General features: G+C 36.8%; 1 protein-coding gene across 4 annotated transcripts in view; it reads left to right on the top strand.

Moving 5' to 3' along the window:
• The window catches only part of CFTR (CF transmembrane conductance regulator), a 247,652-nt gene that overhangs the window by 144,441 nt on the left and 77,197 nt on the right, over positions 1-26,014 (top strand). For all 4 annotated transcript variants that reach the window (XM_070787791.1, XM_070787789.1, XM_070787792.1 and 1 more), the window contains exons 12-15: positions 6,296-6,390; positions 9,983-10,069; positions 11,575-12,301; positions 14,208-14,336. In XM_070787791.1, the coding sequence (XP_070643892.1) occupies positions 6,296-6,390; positions 9,983-10,069; positions 11,575-12,301; positions 14,208-14,336 (1,038 nt within the window). The remainder of the gene's footprint in view (positions 1-6,295; positions 6,391-9,982; positions 10,070-11,574; positions 12,302-14,207; positions 14,337-26,014) is intronic.

Genomic DNA, 26,014 nt, shown 5'->3' with positions numbered 1-26,014 from the left:
GAAATTTACAGAACATGTATATAGAAGATCAGAAAATCTTATTGAAAGATCCAAAACAAGAACTGAATTAATGGAAAGATCATGATTTTTAATAAGAGTTAGCATCCTAAGAGGGTCTTCTCAGGTGGTGCTAGTGGTGAGAAACCCCCCCAACCCCCTGCCCGGCCCCGAGAGTACAGGAGACAGAAGAGCTGTGAGTTCGAGCCCTGGGTTGGGAAGATCCCCTGAGGAGTGAGTGCATGGCAACCCACTCCACTGTTCTTGCCTGGAGACTCCCACGGACAGATGAGCCTGGTGGGCTCCGGTCTGTAGGTCACACAGAGTCAGACACGACTGAAGCGACTGAGTAGCACCAGCAGCATTCTAAGATGCAAATTGCACTCAAACTTATGTTTATATTTAATGAAACTGCAAATACATCTGAATAAGATTGTTTTCAGAATTTTACTAAAGTATATTTCATGTGGGAGGAAATACCAAAAGGAGTTTAGAGTCCACGCTTTGTAGACAAATTGCCTTAGTTTGAATCCTGCCTCTATTGTTTTTTGGCTGTGTTATCTTTGGAATGACATTTACCTTTTCTAACTTTGAATTTTCTCATGTTTATAAGAGGGATAGAATTGTGATGAGCATTAAAAAAGTTAACACTCATAAAGGACTTAAAATAGTACCTGTTACCTAGTAAACACTCAATATATATTAGCTCTTATTAGCATTCTTACTTACATTGTTTTTATTGTTAATATTGTTATATAGGAGACTGAGCAAAAAGAGACCACAATTTATGAAGAAGGATTGTGCTTTGTCAGGTATTAAATCTTACTTAAAGCCATTAAAACACCTAAACACCAAAAACTCAGCAGAATATTATTGTAGAAATAGAAGGAACCAAATAGTCCTGAAGCAGATCTTTGGAAATGTGAGATGATGATAGATGATATGTAAATTAATTGGAAACATCATTTATTTAATAAATCATGTTTACTATAATAGTAAAAGAAAATAAGACTAGATGCTTATCTCATACCTTGTATAAATATAATAGCTATTGTAGGTGATGATTTGAGGAAAAGGGAACTCTCAGATCTTGCTGGGAAAACTGCAACTTTGGAAGTCTAACTTTTAAATGTGGTTTGGTAAGGATTCTGGCAACAGCCTCTCTTAAAAAGAAAGAAGACATACCAATGGCCAAGCTATCCTACTAATAAGAATATATCTTATAGAAATAAAAATCACAAAATCTCAATGATTTATGTACAACGGTTTTATTAGAGTGTGTGTGTGTGTGTGTTCTTTTTTGGTATTAAATGCCAGGGAAGGTCATAGAACATTTGATAGAACTATATAATTTGAAATACAAAATCTTATACTTCCAGTCCAGTCTAGTCCAGACTGGAAAAAAATTTGGAGAAGTGAATTTGAGCACAGAGCTTCCTTGAAAGCAGCTTGTGTCCATCTATTTTCTTATAGAATTCTTATGTTGACTCATGAAGAAGGTTACTGTAGTGTTGATTACTAAAGTATTTATTTGTCTAACTAGGTGTTCATTCAGTAGTATCTTAATTAGCAGAAAAATGTAGGGATTTAAAAATAGTCTTCTTGTTTATTTGTACTGCTAAAAACATATGATAGTGGAAATTTCAAATCAAATACTACAGAATCATCCTAAAAGTGTGAAAACATTTCTTGGAAAATAGAAGGTAAAGAATTGGCCTTCCCTAAGCCCCCCTTGATTATTTTATATTGAGGAGATAATACAATGAATAAAACTATCATAGCACAATATAGCATGGATAGATCCCCTGGAGAAGGAAATGGCAAGCTGCTCCAGTATTCTTGCCTGAGAAATCCCATGGACAGAAGAGCCTGGCAGACTATATAGTCCATATGGTCGTGAGGGAATTGGATATAACTTAGCGACTGAACAACAACAACAAAATGTTAAATAAAATTAAACAGCCATCTTCAAAGTGGTAGCATTTGGAAAGTATCTAGATCTAATCTGGTGTCACTCTTAAGAATATGGTGTCACTCTTAAGAACCTTGAACTGTAAGTTTCAAAATATGTGTACATAGCAACCTCAACCAAAGTACACTTGGTGAAGACATACAAAGTTAGGACTTGAGCATAGGACTTCCAATTCTCAGTCCAATTCTTTCCCCCTGCATTATCCCTTGTACATTTTTTATGATAATATGAATAAAGGCTATATTTTCAGACTAATTAGAATTTGCTTTTCCTTTAGTAGGAGAGTGGGGTATAGTATTACATCAGGTGAACATTTTATTCAAGGCCAAATGGAAATGAATGATGTATACAAATCATTGGTAAATACCTCATTCTAAAACTGTACATCACCAATGTTTGAGTGTGATTTATGGACCAAGCTCTTTATATTAAATTACGTCAAATTTTTGAACCTGTTAAGGGAAGGTACTATTATCCCCTTTTATAGATGGAGAACTGAAGCCCAGAAGAGACTTGCCCAAAGCTACTTATCTAGTTATTAATGGAAACAGCTGGAAAATAGGTCGCTGTGTTCTGTGGTCAATGTTGCCATTCATATTTTCTATTTTGTTTTAAGCTTTATTTTAGAATTAAAAATATTTCATTTATATCAGCACATTTCATCTCTTTTATTTATATTTATTGAATTTCTTTGTATATACCATATTTCTAATTCTCATACTGGGCACCTTTATAAAAGATGGGCTATAATTGCACCCAGGTTATGCTTAAGAGAATTAAATTACAAAGCTTTTAAGTAACTGAGATTTCATAATAGCTTATAGACCAGGGTTCAAATCCTGGGTCCCATGCCATCCAGTTGAGTATTCCAGCTTTGTTCTTTATTGAACAGTCACCTCTAGCATGGTTTACATGACATCCCAACTGCTTTCTAAATGGGTACCACAAATCATTCAGATTTCAGCTCACTAGTGACCTGGGGGGCAAGGATGCTTAGATTCAATTCTTCATGGCATTTTCCAAGAATGCACCCAACCTGGAAATTCTCCCAAGTATGAGTGGAAGTTTCACACTGAGAAATCCCATTCTGTCTAAGCCAGGCCAAAGAAAGTGACTGACTCACCAGGCATCATTCCAGGCAGGCCTGGGCATCCCAGGGATGCTGGCATAGCTTACTGACTGAGAGTGCTGAGCATCCCAGGCACAGGGCAGAGTTCATTGTCATAGGAGCTTAAAATTTGATACTGTTCTGAAAATAAAAAGGAAACAGTAGCTTGTATTATAGTTGAAATAGATTAACTTGGTACTGAGAAACCATTCAAGCAGTTCCTTCCTTGAATCTTCATTTTCTTAATGCATTTTCTCCTTTCCCTGGACCAGCTCCAAGTCAGGATTTGAGGAGTGATACTCAAAGGAAATGCTATTTCTGGTCTTTTTTGGAGGAATTTGATGATATTCCATCCAGTCTGAGTGTAAAAAGCTTGAGCTCACTTGAGGATCTTCTGATTTCTTTCTCTAGTGTTATATTTCAGCCTGTTCATGTAGGAAAGAAGGAAGAGATTTTTTAGTTTCCTTCTCCCTCCTATTTCCTTAGCTTGTTGAAAGGGTGAGTATTACCGGCTCCTGTGAGAGATATTTGGCTGAAACAATCTCTTATATATTGTCTTAAGAAAATTATTGTAATAAATTGCATTTGTATTCTTTGCACATTCGAATTCACCAGGGATATTTGCTGAAGTGTCAACTCTGGTTCCTTGTCTTCTGTCATTTCCTATCTTCCCCTTCATTTTTCTTGTCTCTATACTGCCACTATCTTCCTGCTTTTTCCTACTGATATATGCTGCTTCTGACAATTATTCTTATCCCCATTTTCTTTCTTTCTCTAGGCTGTACACCTTTCTTCATTTTCTTTTTCTTATATATACCTCTTTCTTTGTAGCTTAATATTTGTTTACCTTCCCTTCCTCCATTCTCTCCTCTTTTCTTCCTTCATTCCACAAATCTTTGTTAAATTGTTGCACTGGGCTAGGATTCTGCACCCTCCAAATCTATAACTGTGTTATAATCATACCATCAAGATAACTACTGATATTTCTAAATTTTAAAAATTAGAAATTTTATCTGATTTAACTAAAACTGTATTGAATTCAAATTTGGAGGAAAAAAATAAGCTCCAATAATTTTGGCAACCTCTGGTTTTTTCATATTGTGTTAGAAAATGTGTCTCCTTTACAAAAGCCTACACTCAATTTATTCATATACAAAAAAGTATCCATTTTTTTCCTCTAAAATATTTAATTTTCTAAAAGGGAATGGAATATGGGTAAGGGAAAGACGGTACAGTAGAGAAGAAATACACCTGTGAGTTGATTTACCAGTTGCTCTAGATCGAGGGCAGAGGATGTGCTGCGTAGAACAGCTCAGGTAAGGCTTCAAGATAGAGGTGCTCCTGGGTGTGCTCCTTCAGCAAGACTGAGATTTAAAACAGGGGTGTGGAATTTAGCTGCAATCCTTGTTATTTGGATGGAATCATAGGTATGTGGTCTGGTTCATAAGTTGAACCAAAACAATTTGGTCCAGTAGAAAGAAATCAAGCACTTGTTTTCCTGGGTCTTTAACTATGGAAGGTCCTCTTCTCTGCAGTGCTATATGGGTCTCATTGGTCTCCTCCAGTGCCTGAGTAGCCAGCTCCCCTGGGTCCTGCTGTATCTTCTCTTACATGTCAGTGTTTGTTTTTTTTTTTTTTTTACCACATTAAAAAAAAAATCATGTTTGGTCCTCTTAGGTCAAGAGTATTGACAACAGCACTTCCTTGGAGGCAGTGGCTGGCATGGTTTCAGCCTATAGGAGCTGCAAGCTAGTTCATAATATAAATGATTACTAATTTACCAGCTATAAATTTATAGCTGTATATGAAGTTCTATTTAACTTTCATGTGGTATATAACAGAAACAATAAAAGTAACCATTTTGGCAGTTTAAATATAGATAATGCTAGTGTCAGATCAAGGAGAACAGATGAACTACTTCTGGGTTGTGAAAGAAAAAAGAAAACTTAAATGGAAGAGTATTTTTAAGAGAGAGGAAGGTAGTAACAAAAGAAAAGAGATTTTATATGGGGATGAGAAAATAAAAGGCAAAGACCTTGTTTTAAACTAAAGAATTGTTGTTGTTGGTTAGTTGCTAAGTCGTATTCAACTCTTTTGCAGCCCTGGACTGTAGCCTGCCAGGCTCCTCTGTCCATGGGATTTCCCAGGCAAGAATACTGAAGTGGATTACCATTTTCTTCTTTAGGGGATCTTCCCAATCTGGGATCGAACTTGTGTCTCTTGTATTGGCAAGCAGATTCTTTACCACTGAGCACCTGAATACTATTCACCTGACTCTTCTCATTCTCAAGTCTCAGGGCAAACCTCATCTATTCCAGAAAGCCTTCTAGCATTTTCTACCTACTTTATAATACTTCTATATTCAGAAGAATTAATTTGCCAATTAATTATGTATTGTTTTATCTTAAAATGGTTAATTGATTCTTTGGGATGTTTCCTAGCTTTCTCCAGAATTATGGCTTATCTTCTGAGTTAGGCTTACAATGATAGCAATTTGAACACAATTTCTTATAAATTCTAATGTTTTAGAATGTCTAGCATGGTTGTTGCCACAGAAAATCTCATGAACTGAAGAAAGGACACATGTGGCAGGAAGGTGACAGGAGGGGCAGAGTAGATGGGGAGAGGACAGAAGGATGAGATGGGAGAATGGATGAGAAAGAAAGCTGTGTTGTTTCAGGGGGGAGTAGGTGAGAGAGGTGTGGAAAGGAGGTGCCTTGTACTTATGGTCACCTACTGAGTATGCTTAGATACTGCAGGGAGATGTAAATGATATTCTTTTTGTTTCCTTATTAGGAGGTTTATTCATCTTTGGAGATTTCCTTTTAAAAGAGTGGGTTTAGATTGGAAGGAAGTGCATATTAGCATGTTAATAGCACTGGGTTTTTGTAATGGTCAGTGGATGGCACATCTTTACATATCATAGATTTACATATGCTTTACTTTTTATATTTTCCAGTTCTTATTTAATGATCATAAATAGCAATTGGAATATTAAAGAAAAACTTTATGAAATTTCAGCAATGTTTTGACCAACTGAAATGCATTTGAAATAGCTGAGATGCGGTGTTCACAGTTTCTGCTGTGGTTAAAGTGGAAGTCTGATACATGATTATATTTGAAGGAAAATGTACCTTTTAAATTCAGATCTGACATTCTGAAAATTCCTAACTTTCTGTGTTTTTCTTTGTTTCCTAACTTTCTATTTTTGATAATAGGACATCTCCAAGTTTGCAGAGAAAGACAACGTAGTTCTCGGAGAAGGTGGAATCACACTGAGTGGAGGTCAGCGAGCGAGAATTTCTTTAGCAAGGTGAATATCTGCCTATGGGTCCAGCAAGCATTTGTTGTATAAATGAGTGTAAAACATTATAGATAGTTCTCTGTTTCTTTATATCCTCTTTCTGTAATTGAAAAAATGCCCAGGATCTTATAGCTAGCAGGTTAAGACTAACCTTTCGGAACTATAGATAATGATATAATATTTATATCTGATAAAGCTCATGGCTTTTTTAAAATGCATACCCTTTTGTTAGTGTGTATATGTTTGTTTGCTTTATGATTCCCTACAAATGGAAAACCCTAATATTCTGCCTAGCACAGGGAAGAGAATATGTATACTTTTATTTAGTCTTTCAGACAGTTGCCTGCTCACCCTATCCCAAAATGTACACATCTGCTTTAGGCTTCTGGTTTTGTTTCTTGGTTTCAGTTCAGTTCAGTTCAGTCGCTCAGTCGTGTCTGACTCTTTGTGACCCCATGAACTGCAGCACGCCAGGCCTCCGTGTCCATCACCAACTCCCAGAGTCCACCCAAACCCATGTCCATTGAGTCCGTGATGTCATCCAACCATATCATCCTCTGTCGTCACCTTCCCCTCCTGCCTTCAGTCTTTCCCAGCATCAGGGTCTTATCAAATGAGTCAGCTCTTCGCATCAGGTGGCCAAAGTACTGGAGTTTCAGCTTTAACATCAGTCCTTCCAATGAACACCCAGGACTGATCTCCTTTAGAATGGACTGGTTGCATCTCCTTGCAGTCCAAGGGACTCTCAAAGAGTCTTCTCCAACACCACAGTTCATAAGCATCAATTCTTTGGCGCTCGGCTTTCTTCACAGTCCAACTCTCACATCCATACATGACCACTGGAAAAACCATAGCCTTGACTAGACGGACCTTTGTTGACAAAGTAATATCTCTGCTTTTTAATATGCTGTCTAGGTTGGTCATAACTTTCCTTCCAAGGAATAAGCGTCTTTTAATTTCATGGCTGCAGTCACCATCTGCGGTGATTTTGGAGCCCAGAAAAATAAAGTCAGCCACTGTTTCCACTGTTTCGCCATCTTAGATAAACATAAATTTTCAAAATTTTCAATATAACTAATTAATCTCACAAGAGAAATAGCAAGGCAGATGATGTACTTAAGCTTAAGGTCTGTAATCTTCAAAGAAAAACAAATGGGACAAGCATATCTAATATTGTGCGGGGTATGGTGGTCTCTTAGTAGAGACATTCTTGGTCTAAGCATTTTGAGCTGTCAAAGAGAAGTGTGTGTGTGTGTGTGTGTGTGTGTGTGTGTGTATAAGTTAATTTGTGGTTAAAATGTAACATTCAGTTTAAAAAAATATTGATGATGTGGGATATTAAATGTTCCTCCAGGTTATTTGAATAAAATTCTTCTTACTGTGTTGCTGAAGTTATTAACAAGAAATCACAATGACTTACTGATATTTTGGCCTTTATCCCCCTTATTTTCTCATGTTTCCAAAAGCTGGGACAGGAAACTCACTCACTGAGCACCTATAATTGCCTAGTACTATTCTGGGCGGGGTGTGCGTGAGTACATGTGTAATTTTACTTAATCCACATATCAGTCTGCCAAAAAAGAATTGTTCTCCCCACTTTTTATGGAAGAGATCATGAGGTAATTGAGGTGGTTAGATCTTAACTTGCCAAAAGCCACACTGGGAAATGGTAGAGTTACAGTTTGAATCAGGTCATCTTGACTTAACACTAAACCGTGAATCAACTTTGGGATTACAATGTCAAGTAATAAATCAATGATGTTGTGTAGTTGCTAAGTCATGCCCAACCCTTTTGCAACCCGTGGACTGTAGCCCACCAGACTCTTCGTCCATGGGATTCTCCGTGCAAGAATGCTGGAGTGAGTTGCCATTTACTCCTCCAGGGGATCGTTCCCATCCAGGGATTGAACCAGTGTCTCCTACATTGGCAGGTAGATTCTTTACCGACTGAGCCACCAGAGAAGCCCAATATATCTATATAGCCCATATATAGATATGAGTAATTCACAAACAAAATAATGGCTTCTAAGTAAAGGAAAGTTGATTAATCTGTGAGCCAAAGTAAGACTGTCTTAAATATTTCATTTCAAATTTAGGATAACATGCTATACGGCTTCAAACCTTAGCATAAAATTAAGTCTGTATTTACCAGTTGAAGATTCAGGTTTATTATATTATATATATTTATATATATATATTTTATATATATATTTATATATTATAAAATATGGTTTGCTGCATTAAAGAAAATCGTTGTTTATTGCTCTTCTGATCTGAATGTGTCATGTGTTGACCAGTTTTGGATGATGTGTATATTATTTCTAATCTTTTGAGAAACTGTGGTCATAAATGGGGCTTCCCTGGTGGCTCAGCAGATAAAGAATCTGCTTGCAATGCAGGAAACTCAGGAGACCTGGGTTTGATCCCTGGGTCGGGAATATTCCCTGGAGAAGGAAATGGCAACCCACTCCAGTATTCTTGCCTGGAGAATCCCATGGGCAGAGAAGCCTGGCAGGCTAAGGTCCGCGGGGAGTTGGACACGATTGAAGTGATTGAGCACCTGGTCATAAATGTGAAGGAGAGAGAGAGAAGAATTGAGTATGGGAAGAAAGCTCTTGAGGGTACATTTTGTTGGGGGTCTTTTATCTAATTCCTGAATGTTGTTTTCAAAGATAATTTACATTGCAAATGTCCTTCTAGATTTTGCTTTGACTTTTTGCTATTTCTGTTTTTAATTATTTTATTTCTCTTAGTTACCTGCTGACTAAACATAGTTTCTTTTTTTCAGAATTACATGTAAACATTGAGTTGTATGTGGTTGGTATAGGTATAGGGTTACTCACAACCGCAGCTGAGAAATTTAGATGTTCTGAAGAAATTACCTCATTTACCTTCGTATGGGACCATATCTTCATTTTATTACTGCCCTAAGATGAACTTAATGAAGATTTTACTTGCTCATAAAATTTTATTTTTTAACTTAGAATATAAAATAATATGGGTATACATTGTTATCACAAATTTTGCATCCTGCACTTTTGTGGAACTTTTATGAGTATGGTCCATAAATTAGGACTATAATGAGCAAAGAGCAATATCAATCATACAGTTGTAACAGTACTGCTATCGGTTTATTGTTAACAGTCAACAGTGAAAAAAATAAAAAAATAATTTCACTTAAGTGCTGAGATTTAGTTGCTGTCTCTGACACTTTACAGGATTGAAACATTCTCTTTTCCTTGTTTCCCCACCAAAATGCAAAATTGCTGAGAATAGGGCTTGTGTAATTTTTACCATTATATTCCCAGCATGTAGCATAGTGCTTGCTGAAAATAGGTACTATTGTTGAAAGGTTTTCTTTCTTCCTTTTTCTTTTTTAAGGCAATATTTAAAATTGTATGTATGGTGTGATTTAGTTTGTAACTTTTGCAAGTGTATGTCACTTACACTTAGCAAAATGACCTCAGAAGTTTTTGGAGTATTGTGCAAAATTGTAAAAATCCTATGTGACTTATCTTTTTAAATTTATTTAGAATCATCTACACCAAATGAAATGGTAAATATTGAAGGAATCTAATTTGATTTTCTTTTTCTTTTTTAGAGCAGTATACAAAGATGCTGATTTGTACCTATTAGACTCTCCTTTTGGATATCTAGATGTTTTAACAGAGAAAGAAATATTTGAAAGGTATGTTCTTGAATAATTTATAATACTCATTCTAAGAGACAAGAAAGAATGACTATACCACCATAGGCTACATATTATTCTTTAAGAAATAGGTCCACCACTGTGACTCAGTGTGGCATTATGTAATTTAGCTACTTAAATCTGATCTTCCCTCCATGGTCAAGATCACTTCACTTTTCTGTCCACCTTATGCTGAACCAATGTCTCCCATCGCTGGTACTTTAACTGTCACTGTCTATGGAGTTTTGATAGTATTACTGTCTTGTGACACAGCTTATATTATTTTAATTGATTATTTTACTCAATTTTTTTTATTTACTTTTTTGTGTATTTTACTCCTTAGATAGTAAACGTCTTAAGGAACCAAAGAAGTTGAATGTTTTAATATAGGTGAATGCTCTAATTATTCGTCTACCTCAATACCTCCTTCAGAACCTCTTTCTCAGTCATACAGAGCTTGGGGTGTACGTTTTCTTGGAGCTCCCATTAGGGCTCAATGTATGTGAAGTTTCTAAGAGGAACAGTTGGCTATATGACTTGATTTTAAGGTATCAAAATGATTTTGTAGACTATGAAGTAGTTTAATCAGTAAGGATGTAGATGTATGTGTGTATTAAATTACCACATTATTCCTAGAAGCACCTTTCCTAGAATTTGGTTAAATTTAATATCTGTGATACTATTTTTACAATTCTGTAATTATAAATACCTTCTTACCTATATAAACTTTGCTAGTTGTATTAGTATGTTAAAGTGTAGTCTAGAATTATGGCTCTTTCTATAAAATATATAATGTTTTAATGCCTAAAAGAAATTGGTCTTCCTTAGATGGTTCTAGTCAGGATTTAATTCTACACTAGACGGAAATTTTGTTGGAGGAAGTTCAGATTTCTTATACAATTCTCAAGTTATTGTTGTGTTTTTAACAAGTAAATTAGTCTTAAGGTTTTTAAAATTAACTTTTTACTGGCATATAGTTACTTTATGATGTGTTAGGTCCTGCTTACAGTATAAACTTTGAGGTCTAAATTAGTGATCAACTTAAAATATAAAAGAAAAGGAGCAGAAAACTTAAAGAACAAGAAAGTTCTGACATTTTAGAAGGCATGTAGAAATATAGCCGCTAAGGAATCTTAAAGGTCATCCGATTCTCTCATTTTCTAGATGAATCAACCACAGCCCAAAGGGTAACTAGTTTTTTCAAAGTCAAATGTTTATTTAATGTCTGGTATTTAATTTCATTTTAGGTCTATTAACACTTAACTTTATGGTGTAGCATACTATAATAATTAAATAACACAATATTTCATTACATAATTAATCAAGAAGTACCAACTTAATTACTATTGAATATTTACTTTTAGAATTATTTAAGTGTAATAATAACATTTTATAATAGAAGTAATATACAGGAGTACATTAATAAAGTGTTAAAATATAATACATATACTATTGTAATAAAATGTTTATAAAATTAATATTTATATATTTTTATATTCTTAAAGCTGTATCTGTAAATTGATGGCTAACAAAACTAGAATTTTGGTCACTTCTAAAATGGAGCACTTAAAGAAAGCTGACAAAATATTAATTTTACATGAAGGTAGCATCTATTTTTATGGGACATTTTCTGAATTACAAAATCAGCGGCCCGACTTCAGCTCGAAGCTCATGGGATGTGACACTTTCGACCAGTTTACTGCAGAACGAAGAAATTCAATCATAACTGAGACTTTACGGCGTTTCTCATTAGAAGGAGATACTTCTGTGTCCTGGAATGAAACGAAAAAGCCTTCTTTTAAACAGACTGGAGAGTTTGGTGAAAAAAGGAAGAACTCCATTCTCAGTTCAATCAACTCTATAAGGAAATTTTCAGTTGTACAAAAGACTTCATTACAAATGAATGGTATCGAAGGAGCTGCTGATGCGCCTTTAGAGAGAAGACTATCCTTAGTTCCCCATTCTGAACCTGGAGAGGGGATCCTGCCTCGGAGCAATGCAGTCAACAGTGGCCCCACATTTCTGGGAGGGAGGAGGCAGTCCGTTCTGAACCTTATGACCGGCTCCTCAGTGAACCAAGGTCAAAGCATTCATCGAAAGACAGCGACATCCACACGAAAAATGTCACTGGCTCCTCAGGCAAGCTTAGCCGAAATAGATATATATTCAAGACGGTTATCTCAAGATACTGGCTTGGAAATAAGTGAAGAAATTAATGAAGAAGATTTAAGGGTGTGTATAAATTATCAGTGTGGTGTTTGGTTTTTTCTTTTGGCCACAGAGTGGAATGAAATACAGAGTAAATAGCAAAAGTTACTTAAATTTGAGTTTAGGATGAGGTTTATTTTTAAGATTCCCAAAGTCCAAAGTATGTACATTATGTAAGCAACTTCAAAATGTAGAGGAATCAACTATTTCCCCTTGTGATTTCCTTTTGTCTCTTACCATAAGATGTAAGTCAAAGCAAGGGCTATTATTGGTTCCTTTTCTAAGCAGTAATAATCATTATTATCAATTAGAAAAATTATAAATTATTATAAATCTGTTTCATTACCCCCTTAAAACCTCTGTAGGAAGAGGTGGAGTGAAAATAAATACATAAACAAATAGTAGCTTCAGTTATTGAGAGCCTAAAAAATGTTTCTGTATGCAGGTAGCCTCTCCAAGGCATATATACATCTAGTCTCTCAGCAGGACTAATTTTCTGGTTTATACATCAGTCTTGCCTGAACTTAGTTAAACCTGAGCTTTTTCATCTTTTAAATTGGCTTTATACATAGGATTTCTGGGCAGGTTTCTTTTAAAGAAGGTTTGTGAAATTCAACATATACTACTGCCAACTTTCAGGTAGAAAGTACTTTATATTAAATTCTAAAGAATAAAATGCTTTCTTTCTTAAAATAGGAAGCAGTAGAAAGAGGAAGTTTTAATTTTTTAGTTTTACTAGAAGAGTTTCTTCAGTGCCTTGGATGAAATAGTGTTATAATCAATTGATATGTTTAATAGCTTAGATCAATTAAGAGTAGTGTGAACTTTGGCAAATCTCATGTCATTTAATGTCTCAGGGCCAAAGTTTTCGTCTTTGTTAAATGAGGGAACAGAATAGGTGATCTCTCAAGTACCTACTTTGTGTTTCTATAATTTTGAAAAAGGTTTCCTAAAAGATAATTTATCTGTATGGTTGTAATTATCAATCTGATTGAATTTCTCAAACTGGATTCTATAAATTGAATGGTAAAGATGATCACTTTGACTGATAATAGTATTTGTTGATTGCTTCTAGTGCCATGACATAGAATAGAAGGGACCTGTCATTATCCTCATTTACAGATAAGAAAACTAAATTTTAGGAAAGTTTAGCTGCCTGAATTCAAGCAGCTCCTAGGAGGGCAATGGTAGAGTCCAATATCAAAACCAGGTTTATTTGACTTTAGAAATCTTTATACCTAACCAGAGTGCCATATTCTGATTTCATAGGGTTCTTTTCTCTGAGGTTCTAGCACTTCATCTGTAAATTTTGTTGGTAATAAAAAAACTATCCTTTCCATTTGAAATATCTGGAATTTCTCTCTCTCAAATTATTGAACTATAGCTCTCAAATAACAGATGAAGACTGAGGGTTAGATTTATGTAACTTAAGTCATAGTTGGGAAAGAGAATCCTAGCTACTACGGAATGTAGAAGCATCAGGCGGCCTTCAGGTCTATTGGAAGACCACTAGAGCTGGCAAAATTCCAAACTATATTTTTCCATGGACCACCCCCCACAAAGGAAAGAGTTAAATCAAGGGGATTCTGGGAAGCTTCAATTTACTAGTACCATTTATTGATAAAATGTGTGACACTGTTAAGCATTAAGATGGTAAAATTGTCCAAAAACAGTACAGTTGTATTATCAGTGATACTATGTTCACAGTTTAAAGAATTGCAGTGTTTCTCATTTTTGCAAAAAGCTATCTTGCTCCAGTTTTACTGGCTGTAAAGTGACATAGCATGTGTCATTCATAATGGTTTATATTCATTGAAATTCACTTAGTTTCAGATAGTAATATTTATTTCCTCACTTTCAAAATAAGACCACAATTGTTGTATGAAATTATATTGCCTCATTGTAATAACCAGGATTTTTTTTTTTACAGGATTGCTTTTTTGATGATGTGGAGAACATACCAGCAGTGACTACATGGAACACATACCTTCGATATATTACTGTCCACAAGAGCTTAATGTTTGTGCTAATTTGGTGCTTAGTCGTTTTTCTGGTTGAGGTAAGAATTTTCTATTATAACATATTAATGTGATTTAAAGTTAATTGGGAATAGTTTGGAAGAACTTATATATGTACACACATGTATACTTATGTATACTTGTATGTGTGCATGTGTGCTAAGTTGCTTTAATTGTGTCTGACTTTTTGCAACCCTGTGGACTGTAGCCCGCCAGGCTTCTCTGTCCATGGGTTTCCCAGGCAAGACTACTGGAGTGGGTTGCCATTTCCTTCTCCATCAGATCAGATCAGTCGCTCAGTCGTGTCCGACTCTTTGCAACCCCATGAATCGCAGCACGCCAGGCCTCCCCGTCCATCACCAACTCCTGGAGTTCACTGAGACTCATGTCCATCGAGTCAGTGATGCCATCCAGCCATTTCATCCTCTGTCGTCCCCTTCTCCTCTTGCCCCCAATCCCTCCCAGCATCAGAGTCTTTTCCAATGAGTCAACTCTTCGCATGAGGTGGCCAAAGTACTGGAGTTTCAGCTTTAGCATCATTCCTTCCAAAGAAATCCCAGGGCTGATCTCCTTCAGAATGGACTGGTTGGATCTCCCGGCAGTCCAAGGGACTCTCAAGAGTCTTCTCCAACACCACAGTTCAAAAGCATCAATTCTTCGGCGCTCACCCTTCTTCACAGTCCAACTCTCACATCTGTACATGACCCCTGGAAAAACCATAGCCTTGACTAGATGGACCTTTGTTGGCAAAGTAATGTCTCTGCTTTTGAATATGCTATCTAGGTTGGTCATAACTTTCCTTCCAAGGAATAAGCGTCTTTTAATTTCATGGCTGCAGTCACCATCTGCAGTGATTTTGGAGCCCAGAAAAATAAAGTCTGACACTGTTTCCACTGTTTCCCCATCTATTTTCCATGAAGTGATGGGACCGGATGCCATGATCTTCGTTTTCTGAATGTTGAGCTTTAAGCCAACTTTTTCACTCTCCACTTTCACTTTCATCAAGAGGCTTTTGAGTTCCTCTTCACTTTCTGCCATAAGGGTCGTCATCTGCATATCTGAGGTTATTGATATTTCTTCTGGCAATCTTGATTCCAGTTTGTGTTTCTTCCAGTCCAGCGTTTCTCATTATGTACTCTGCATATAAGTTAAATAAACAGGGTGACAATATACAGCCTTGACCTACTCCTTTTCCTATTTGGAACCAGTCTGTTGTTCCATGTCCAGTTCTAACTGTTGCTTCTTGACCTGCATACACATTTCTCAAGAGGTAGATCAGGTGGTCTGGTATTCCCATCTCTTTCAGAATTTTCCACAGTTGATTGTGATCCACACAGTCAAAGGCTTTGGCATAGTCAATAAAGCAGAAATAGATGTTTTTCTGGAACTCTCTTGCTTTTTCCATGATCCAGCAGATGTTGGCAATTTCATCTCTGGTTCCTCTGCCTTTTCTAAAACCAGCTTGAACATCTGGAAGTTCACGGTTCACATATTGCTGAAGCCTGGCTTGGAGAATTTTCACCATTACTTTACTAGCATGTGAGATGAGTGCAATTGTGCGGTAGTTTGAGCATTCTTTACATTGCCTTTCTTTGGGATTGGAATGAAAACTGACCTTTTCCAGTCCTGTGGTCACTGCTGAGTTTTCCAAATGTGCTGGCATATTGAGTGCAGCACTTTCACAGCATCATCTTTCAGGATTTGGAATAGCTGAACTGGAATTCTATCACCTCCACTAGCTTTGTTCATAGTGATGCTTTCTAAGGCCCACTACATATACATAAATATAAGTGTATATGTATATATGTAATTTTATATTATAAAATTATTTTGTTACTTCATACATAGTATATAAAATATACTTAAGCACATATCTTCTATATGAAGAGTTTTTAATAGAGTGATTCAAAACCTCAAAGTAGAACGCTCTGTATGAATTGAAATTAACAAAGAAAATTATTTGTACTAAATTTTAAACTCATTTAACTCTTATTAAATATGCTGATGATGAATCGCCAGCTTTAAAATACTACTTCCTCACAAAATTAAATAAATATATATTAGTGGCTTTGCAACCATTTTAAACAAGCCTTTCAAAGATTCAGATCACCCATTTGCTTCAGAATTCTTTTGTTTTCATGCCACTGCTGTGATCTCTTTACCATGCCCCTGGAAAAAAGACACATCAAATCACTAGGTTAAAATAAAACAGGGGGTAGTACATCACCAGTTCAGCACCAGGTAAGAGGTTTCCGAATCTGGTTGGTGGATGAGGTTTTTCTCTATGTCAGGAGGAGCCACTTAAATGTTAAAAGAGGCTTGGCAGAGGATGTCTGTGGTAAAGTGGCTTTGAGGCAGGATGGAAAATACCCTTTGATTGTCTAAAGGAGGCAATTGTAACTCAAAACCAGTCAATGGCTTCCCATAAGGAAATCTGGGATCAGTTTCACTAAAACTTATTTAACAACATAAGATGAAGATACAGATTTCTTTTTTTCCTGTAAACATTTTCTACTTTTTTAATGTGGGTCGTTGGTTAAAGTAAAACAAGCAGATGAACACTATGTGCATACGAGAAAACACATCTGGATTGGATTCAGCCTTGTATGACCACACTAGGTAAATCTCAGGATACTGCTGGATGTCTCCCACTGCAGAGCCTGAGTCCAGCATAAAGACCCAGGTTGCCTTCAGGGGAGATATGACTCGGGTGAAGTATTGCCTCTCCTGAGCGCATATAGTTCTATGCATACATGAAACCCAAGCTTAAAACTCCATCATTGTCTTGTTGTTGTTTAGTCACTAAGTCGTGTCCAACTCTTTTGCGACCCCACAGACTATAGCCCGCCAGGCTCCTCTGTCTATGGGATTTCCCAGGCAAGAATACTAGAGTGGGTTGTCATTTCCTCCTTGAAGGGATCTTTTTGACTCCTGGACTGAACCCACATCTCCTGCATTGGCAGGCAGATTCTTTACCACTGAGCCACCAGAGAAGTTCCTGTTGTCTTATTAGGCTGTTTCTAACCTCAGTTAAGAAGTCTACATAAAATGTTATCACTCTTCCCTGACCAAGTAGTGGAAAATATCTAAAGGTATATACCAAAAGTTTTATATACCACTCTACCTATAAAATGTTGGTTTCCAATTGGTCTTTGAGTTTTGATGATATCTTATCTTTTGCTCTCCTATTATTTTTACATTAATAAAACAAATGGAGGCTGGATGTGAGGTACAATACAACAGAGTGTCACCTCTGGAATCAGACTGACCTGACTGTGAATTTTATTTCTGTGTTCTTAACACCATTTACACCGAACAAGTTAGATAACCTCTTTTAAGCCTCAGTTTCCTCATCTATAAAACGGAGGTTGTAATAGTACCCATTTCATAGGTCATTTCTGTGAGTGAAGAGATGATTATAAGGCACTTACTGTAGGGCTTGGCACATTAGTGAGCAATGTTAGTTGCTATTCTGACTAATATCCTTAACATCTATCATCATTATAAAGCTCAAGCTAATTTGAAGTGAACAAATCCACAGCAGAGATATAATGAAATTTTCAAGAATCCCTTTTATACTTTAATGAAAATATGGGACTGAGTAACTTGACACTCTCACATGAGTAACAAATTGCACTGAAAAGTATTTTTAATTTACCTCATTAATCTCTGCCAGTTATGCCAAATGACCAGCATTAATGTGAATGAAACTCATTCCTGTGTCACATTTAATCTCAAACCAGCACTTTGTTAATAATCTGAACCCCTTCCTTGAAGATCAACATTGCTTGAATGTCTTTAGTTTTATGAGAAAAAATGGTTCTGTGAATGTGGTAGTGATTTATATTCACTTATAAGACCCTTGCCCATGCAAAGCTGTAGAGCTGAACTTATACACCTTTCAAAACAGTGTCAGTTCACTTCAGTTCAGTCGCTCAGTCGTGTCCGACTCTTTGCGACCCCATGAATCACAGCACGCCAGGTCTCCCTGTCCATCACCAACTCCCGGAGTTCACTCAGACTCACATTCATCGAGTCAGTGATGCCATCCAGCCATCTCATCCTCTGTCGTCCCCTTCTCCTCCTACCCCCAGTCCCTCCCAGCATCAGAGTCTTTTCCAGTTAGTCAACTCTTCGCATGATGTGGCCAAAGTACTGGAGTTTCAGCTTCAGCATCAGTCCTTCCAAAGAAATCCCAGGGCTGATCTCCTTCAGAATGGACTGGTTGGATCTCCTTGCAGTCCAAGGGACTCTCAAGAGTCTTCTCCAACACCACAGTTCAAAAGCATCAATTCTTCGGCACTCAGCCTTCTTCACAGTCCAACTCTCACATCCATACATGACCACAGGAAAAACCATAGCCTTGACTAGACGGACCTTTGTTGGCAAAGTAATGTCTCTGCTTTTGAATATGCTGTCTAGGTTGGTCATAACTTTCCTTCCAAGGAGTAAGCGTCTTTTAATCTCATGGTTGCAGTCACCATCTGCAGTGATTTTGGAGCCCAAAAAAACAGTGTATAGTTAATTAATTAGTGACTGAGCATAGAGCCTCTGAGCATATGTACAATATTATTAGCTCACTTACTCAAGATGACAGTGGTCCTTTGTCTTCAGGCTGGAATCCAAACTACAACACAGGATGTAAATGTTGTATAACTTCCCATTTTTAATTGAACTCACAATTATTGCAAAAACTTGTCTTTTTGTAGGAAAAAAATTGATAACGTAATTTTCTAGGCAAGAAATAATAGATAAATGATGAGTCTTTTCAGGTCAGTGTCCTGAATGCATTTCCAATTAACTGACTCTCAAAATTTTGAATAACAAAAACTTAGTGATAGTAGACAAATAGTGACCATTTTCATTATGTGCATAGTTATACAGCTAAACAAATCATTCAGATGTTCACAGTTCTCTCATATTCTTTGAATCAAAATTTACATAATTTTTCTGTTCGACTAAGCTCCTTTCTTGATACTAGTGGGCCCTTTCTCATTACCACTGAAATATTTCATGTGTGCTTTGCATCATAGTACAGGTACTAATCCAGGAAGATAGTTTAGATCTTTTAAATATTGTTTAATAGAGCTTCATATTCAACATGATCAGAGACCCAAAGAAAAGTTAAGATCCACTTCTTCCTTTGTGAAAGTGATGTATCCATTTTTAATTTTCACAGGGGTCATACTTCAGTGTAGATTTGTAGTATATATAATTATAATTTTATAGAATGGGTTTTTGCAGAGGTTTTATTGTTGTAATGTATTTATTTTTAACTGAAGGATAATTTCTTTACAATATTGTGTTGGTTTCTGCCATACATAAACATGAATCAGCCATAGGTATACCAGGGAACATTTCATGCAAAGTAAAGGACAGAAATGGTATGGACCTAACAGAAGCCGAAGATACTAAGAAGAGGTGGCAAGAATACACAGACAAACTGTATAAAAAAGATCTTCATGACCCAGATAATCACGATGGTATGATTGCTCACCTAGAGCTAGACACCCTGGAATATGAAGTCAAGTGGGTCTTCTGTGCATTCTTGCCACCTCTTCTTATTATCTTCTGCTTCTGTTAGGTCCATTTAGTTTCTGTCCTTTATTGTGCCCATACTTGCATGAAATGTTCCCTTGGTATCTCTAATTTTCTTGAAGAAATTTCCCATTTCTTTCCCATTCTGTTGTTTTCCTCTATTTCTTTGCATTTTTCACTTAAAAGGCTTTCTTTTCTCTCCTTGCTACTCTCTGAAACTCTGCATTCATATAGTTCCTTTTCTCCTTTGCCTGTAGTTTCTCTTCTTTTCTCAGCTATTTGTCAGACCTCCTCAGAAAACCATTTTGCCTTACTGCATTTCTTTTTCTTAAGGATGGGTTTGATCACAGCCTCCTGTACAGTGTTACAAACCTCTGTCCATAGTTCTTCAGGCACTCTTTCTATCAGATCTAATCCCTTGAATCTATTTGTCACTTCCACTGTATAGTCATAAGGGATTTGATTTAGTGGCGTAGTGGTTTTCCCTAGGTTCTTCAATGGCGTAGTGGTTTTCCCTATGTTCTTCAATTTAAGTCTTAATTTTGCCATAAGGAGTTCATGATCTAAGCCACAGTTAGCTCCCGGTCTTGTTTTTGCTGACTGTACAGAGCTTCTCAATCATTGGCTGCAAAGCATGTAAACAGTCTCATTTCGGTATTGACCATCTGGTGATGTCCATGTACAGAGACAGTTCTTGTGTTGTTGGAAGAGGGTGTTTTTTTATGACCAGCATGTTCTTTGGCAAAACTGTTAGCCTTAGCCCTTCTTCATTTTGTACTCCAAGGCCAAACAAACCTAGACAGCATATTAAAAAGCAGAGATATCACTTTGCCAACAAAGGTCTTTGTAGTCCAAGCTATGGTTTTTCCAGTAGTCATGTATGAATGTGAGAGTTGCTAAGAAGGCTGAGCACTGAAGAACTGATGCTTTCAAATTGTGCTGGAGAAGATTCTCCAGCAAGGAGATAAATCAATTGATCCTAAAGGAAAGGAAACCTGAATATTCATTGTAATGATTGGTGCTGAACCTGAAGCTCCAAAATACTTTTGCTACCTACTACAATTAGACAGCTCACTGGAAAAGACCGACGCTGGGAAAGATTGAGGGCAATAAGGGAAAAGAGTGTGACAGGATGAGATGGTTGGATGACATTACTCACTGAATGGACATGAGTTTGAACAAACTCCAGCAGATAGTGAAGGACAGGGAAGCCTGGCTTGCTGCAGTTCATGAGGTTGCAGTCAGACATGACTTAGCTACTGAACAACAACAAATTATCTATAGTGTGTTAATTTATTAAGTGAATCAGTATACCTTTATATTTTTGTGCTGTTTTCTTTATGATAGCATAGTATCTTCTGTTAAGTTTTTAGATATTAGAACCAAGGATACAGGCTTTAGAATTTCTATTATGTTGGTCTCTCTAGTGCTTCTATTTGGCAGTGCATCATTGACTAGATAGAAAAGAAATGCAAATAATAAGGTAGGAGGCAGTGCCCACCTTTTCTTTTGCAACAACCAGAGTATATTATTGTTGCCTCGAATAACTAAAGGTCACATTTGGTCCTTCTATGCCTGTGTTTTAAGAAATGTGTTAGAGAACTGCTACGTACTATTCTTAAATGACTTCCTCTCTGTTTCTTTTTAAAAAGTATGTTATTTTTATTTTTTACAATTTATTAATTTTTGGCCATTCTGCATCTTCATTGGTGAGGAGGCTTTTTTGATGCATAGCTGTGGTGAGTTGGGACTGCTCTCTAAGTTGCAGCGAATGGGCTTCTCATTGCAGTGGTTTCTCTTGTTGCTGATTGCAGGCTCTAGGGCACATGGACTCGGTAGTTGTAGCTCCCGGGCTTTAGAGCACAGGCTTAGTAGGGGCTTCCCTGGTGGTTCAGTGGTAAAGATTCCTCCTGGTGATGCAGGAGACAGGAGTTTAATCCCTGCTCTGGGAAGAGCCTTTGTGCTGTGCTGCAGCAAAGTCTGTCCTCTTTGTTTCTTAATGAGGAATCCCTCAATATATATTATGCTCCCGTAATACCTTAATGATAGTTATACCTTTATTGATAGTAATACTTTCAAGGCAGTATTGCTTAGCAAGGGTCTATGTTTTAGGGCATGATTTAACCTGCAAAGCATTGAAATCTGTGATTAAGTCTTGACAAGGTGTCACTTTACTCTTACTGCCTCTTACTCTTTACTCATTCATTCAGCCACTTACTCATTCAACACATATTTTTCAAGTTCTTTCAATATGCCAAGCATGATTCTATATGCTCTGTTTACAGCGAAGACAAAACAGAACATACCAATGGATTACACCAATGTACTTATGTTTACAGTGTAAACAGAATTCACAATACTGTATTCCTTTGGTGAAAGCTCAAAATGCCAATACTGTTTTAACAGGTCTTCATTTAAACATAGATCTTCTTGTGTGGCTTGGAAGGTAGCTCTGAATTCTATAGATGTACAGAACTTATGAATTGGTTCTGGTTCTTTATACTACATAAAATGTCATCTGCATTTTAAAATGTTTTTAAAACATTTTAAAAATATTTTATGTGATTAGTACATAATTCTTTTCTGTTTAGTATATAATTTCTTTCTGTTTATATAATTATAAATAAAATTATATAATTTCCATTTTGTATTTAAATGTTTTAAAATAAAAAACATTTGTGTTTTTAAAGTATCTTCTTATTCATCCCTTCCTTTGTTTATTAAGGATAGATTTACTGAATGCCTACTATCTCTTGGATATTGTTATAGACACTAAGCTAAGCATGCAATGGGAAAGAGGACAGATGGCTCCTCCTTGATCTTATGAAGCACTTTCTGAGGGAGAAGACAGATGGTAAATAAGTTTTGATGGAAATAATCACAGAATGTAGTGAGTTCCATAAAGAGATAAATAGTGGGCTAAAATAAAGCTGGACAGAGAGGACAGGAAGGTCTTCCTGAAGAAATGACATTTAGTTGACACCTGAAGCATAAAAAGTACTCCAGACATGCAGAAACTGGGGCAAATACAAAGGACTTGGAGAAGTTTGGTGAATTGTGGAAACTAAGCGAAGGCCAGCACATTTGGAGGAATGGGAGAAAGTGGTGAGTGGCATATCATGTGGTGACACTGAAAAAGTAAATCAAAGCCAGGTCTGCAGAAGCATTCGCTGAAGAACTTCAGTTTTATTTTAAGTGCAATAGGAAAACTTTGAACGCCTTCTTTCAAGGTATGATATGATTTTTTATGTTTAAAAAAAGATCACTGTGGTATATGGAAAATGGATTGGATAGGGACAAGAGGGAAGGTAGGAACATCTGTTATGACAGGAAAAGATAGCTCTTATTAACTAGGCTAAACAGCCACAGTGTTCAGACCCTTAAGGCATATTTAAAAGTCTACAGATATTTCAGTGAAATATTTAAGAGTATCTACTTTGAAGTTCATTGAAGTTCTTCATGATGGACCACCAGACCACCTGACCTGCCTCCTGAGAAATCTGTATGTAGGTCAAGAACCAACAGTTAGTACTGGACATGGAACAACAGACTGGTTCCAAATTGGGAAAGGAGTATGTCAAGGCTGTTTATTGTCACCCTGCTTATTTAACTTATATGCAGAGTACATCATACAAAAGGGCACGCTGGATGACACACCAGCTGGAATCAAGATTACCAGGAGAAATATTAATAACCTCAGATATGCAGATGACACCACCCTTATGGCAGAAAGTGAAGAGGAACTAAAGAGCCTCTTGATGAAGGTGAAAGAGGAGAGTGAAAAAGCTGGCTTCAATATCAACATTCAGAAAACTATGATCATGGCATCTGGTCCCATCACCTCATGGCAAATAGATGGGGAAACAGTGAGAGATTTTATATTCTTGGGCTCCAAAATCAGTGCAGATGGTGACTGCAGCCATGAAATTAAAAGATGCTTGCATGACAAACCTAGACAGTGTATTAAAAAGCAGCGACGTCACTTTGCCAACAAAGGTCACTTTGCCAAACATGGTTTTTCCAGTAGTCGTGTATGGATCTGAGAGTTGGACTATAAAGAAAACTGAGTGTTGAAGAATTGATGCTTTTGAACTGTGGTGTTGGAGAAGACTCTTGAGAGTCCCTTTGCAAGGACATCCAACCAGTCCATCCCAAAGGAAATCAGTCCTGAATATTCTTTGGAAGGACTGATGCTGAAGCTGAAACTCCAATACTTTGGCCACCAGATGCGAAGAACTGACTCCTTAGAAAAGACCCTGATGCTGGAAAAGATTGAAGGCGGGAGGTGAAGGGGACAGCAGAAGAGGAGATGGTTGGATGGCATCACCTACTCAATGGACATAAGTTGGAACAAGCTCTGTTAGTTGGTGATGGATAGCAAAGCCTGGCATGCTGCAGTCCATGTGGTCTGAAAGAGTTGGACATGACTGAGTGACTGAACTGAACTGAAGTTCTTCATGATAGAATGTTGGATCATTATACCTCTTTTGGTTATATTCACATTTCTGAACCTTTTCTATACCCGATCTTGGCAGTGTTCTCTTTTCATGCCTATTTTCTTTTGTGGTGAGTGTCAGACTTGTACTGGCCCGGTTATGTAATGGTAGGTTCCTCCTATGTCTTGAATATATTCTTGCTCTAGTTCTCCATCACATCTTGTTTTTGAAACCATACTGTTGGAGTTTTACTACATACATCATCAACCTTTATCTATCACATCTCCAAGGATGTTTACTAGTTAATTTATCATAATAAGTCTTTCAGATATAGGCACTTGGCTTCTCTTTGAATATATATATATACTATGGTCCTCTAGTCCCAACATGCCATTATTTTTTAAATCATACAGACAAATCATCTATATAATTTAAATCATGATTTAGCTTCTAAATACTGGCTACTAGTTTTTCATTTGGGGTCATTTGCAAAGTCTGTGAGTGATCATGTTGACTGTTCATGGATCTATCCTTAGAGAACACTGTCATCAGGCTCCTGATGATTAGACAGGTATAGAATAAGTGTATGCAGGTGGTGAGCATGTGCATGTGAGTGTGTCCAACTCTTTGCGACCCCATGGACTGCATCCCACCAGGCTCCTCTGTTCATGGACTTTTCCAGTCAAGAATACTGGAGTGGGTTGCCATTTCCTCCTCCAGGGGATCTTCCCAACCCAGGGATCAAACCCACATCTCTCATGTTGCAGGCAGGTTATTTACCACTGAGTCACCTGGGAATAAGTACTCTGGCTAAAACCCTACGGAGCTAATAGGCTTAGTTTATTTAGTATACTGCACTGTCCAGTACAGTATCCACCTGCTATGTGTGACAATGTAAATTATTTAAAATGAAACAAAATATAACATTCAGTTCCCCAGTCACCCACACTGGCCACATTTCAAGGGATCAAGTGCCACTTGTATTAAGTGGTAATGACACCGAACAGTGCAGATATTGAACATTTCTATTTTTGTGGAAGTTTCTGTTGGACATTGCTGATCTAGACTATACCCTTTTCAACATAAGGAATGCTTCTTCAAACCCTAACAAAGCTGAAAATAATGACCTTTTTACTTTTGTTCTTTAGTCTTTCAGGACTTGTCATTCTATCTTAACCTGCATGAACTTTATAACCTCAGACATTTTAGAAATTAAATGCTAGAACTTGCCTGCTCAATTGTTTATACATGCCCCAGACATTTTTATTAAAGTCATTATATCAAGTCCTTGGAAACGTTTGTGTTCCAGTCAGTAAAAGCAGTTTGGGTTGGTAGTTCCATAAGTGGTCTCTGTTGACAAGAGCCATGAAATACCTTTATATTGCACAGATTAGACCAGGGTCTTTGAACAACAGCTTTGGTTGTTCCATAGTAAATATTATAGAATATTTATTTCTTGGATTTACTCACATTCAGAGAAGTTGGAATGCCAACATTGTTGACACTTCTTTCATTGGAACAAAGAGGGACTACAATAACCAAAGGGTAACTGAGAAATATACCCTTTGATTTGATTAGTAATTTGATTAGTATTGGGAAATCAGAAAACATTTTTACTGGAACAGAGACTTTTGAAGTAGCAAGATTATTGTTCAGTTTCTTGTCATTTTGAATTCACTTGAATTTCAAGGAGACAAAGGTACTTTTTGTCAATAGGTGCATGGAGGCCATGTGTAATGAAAAAG

The sequence above is a fragment of the Bos indicus genome, chromosome 4 (assembly GCF_029378745.1).
Source record: "Bos indicus isolate NIAB-ARS_2022 breed Sahiwal x Tharparkar chromosome 4, NIAB-ARS_B.indTharparkar_mat_pri_1.0, whole genome shotgun sequence".
Taxonomy (NCBI): domain Eukaryota; kingdom Metazoa; phylum Chordata; class Mammalia; order Artiodactyla; family Bovidae; genus Bos; species Bos indicus.
The sequence above is the reverse complement of the archived record's forward strand: the minus strand, read 5'-3'. Positions and strand labels throughout refer to the sequence as shown.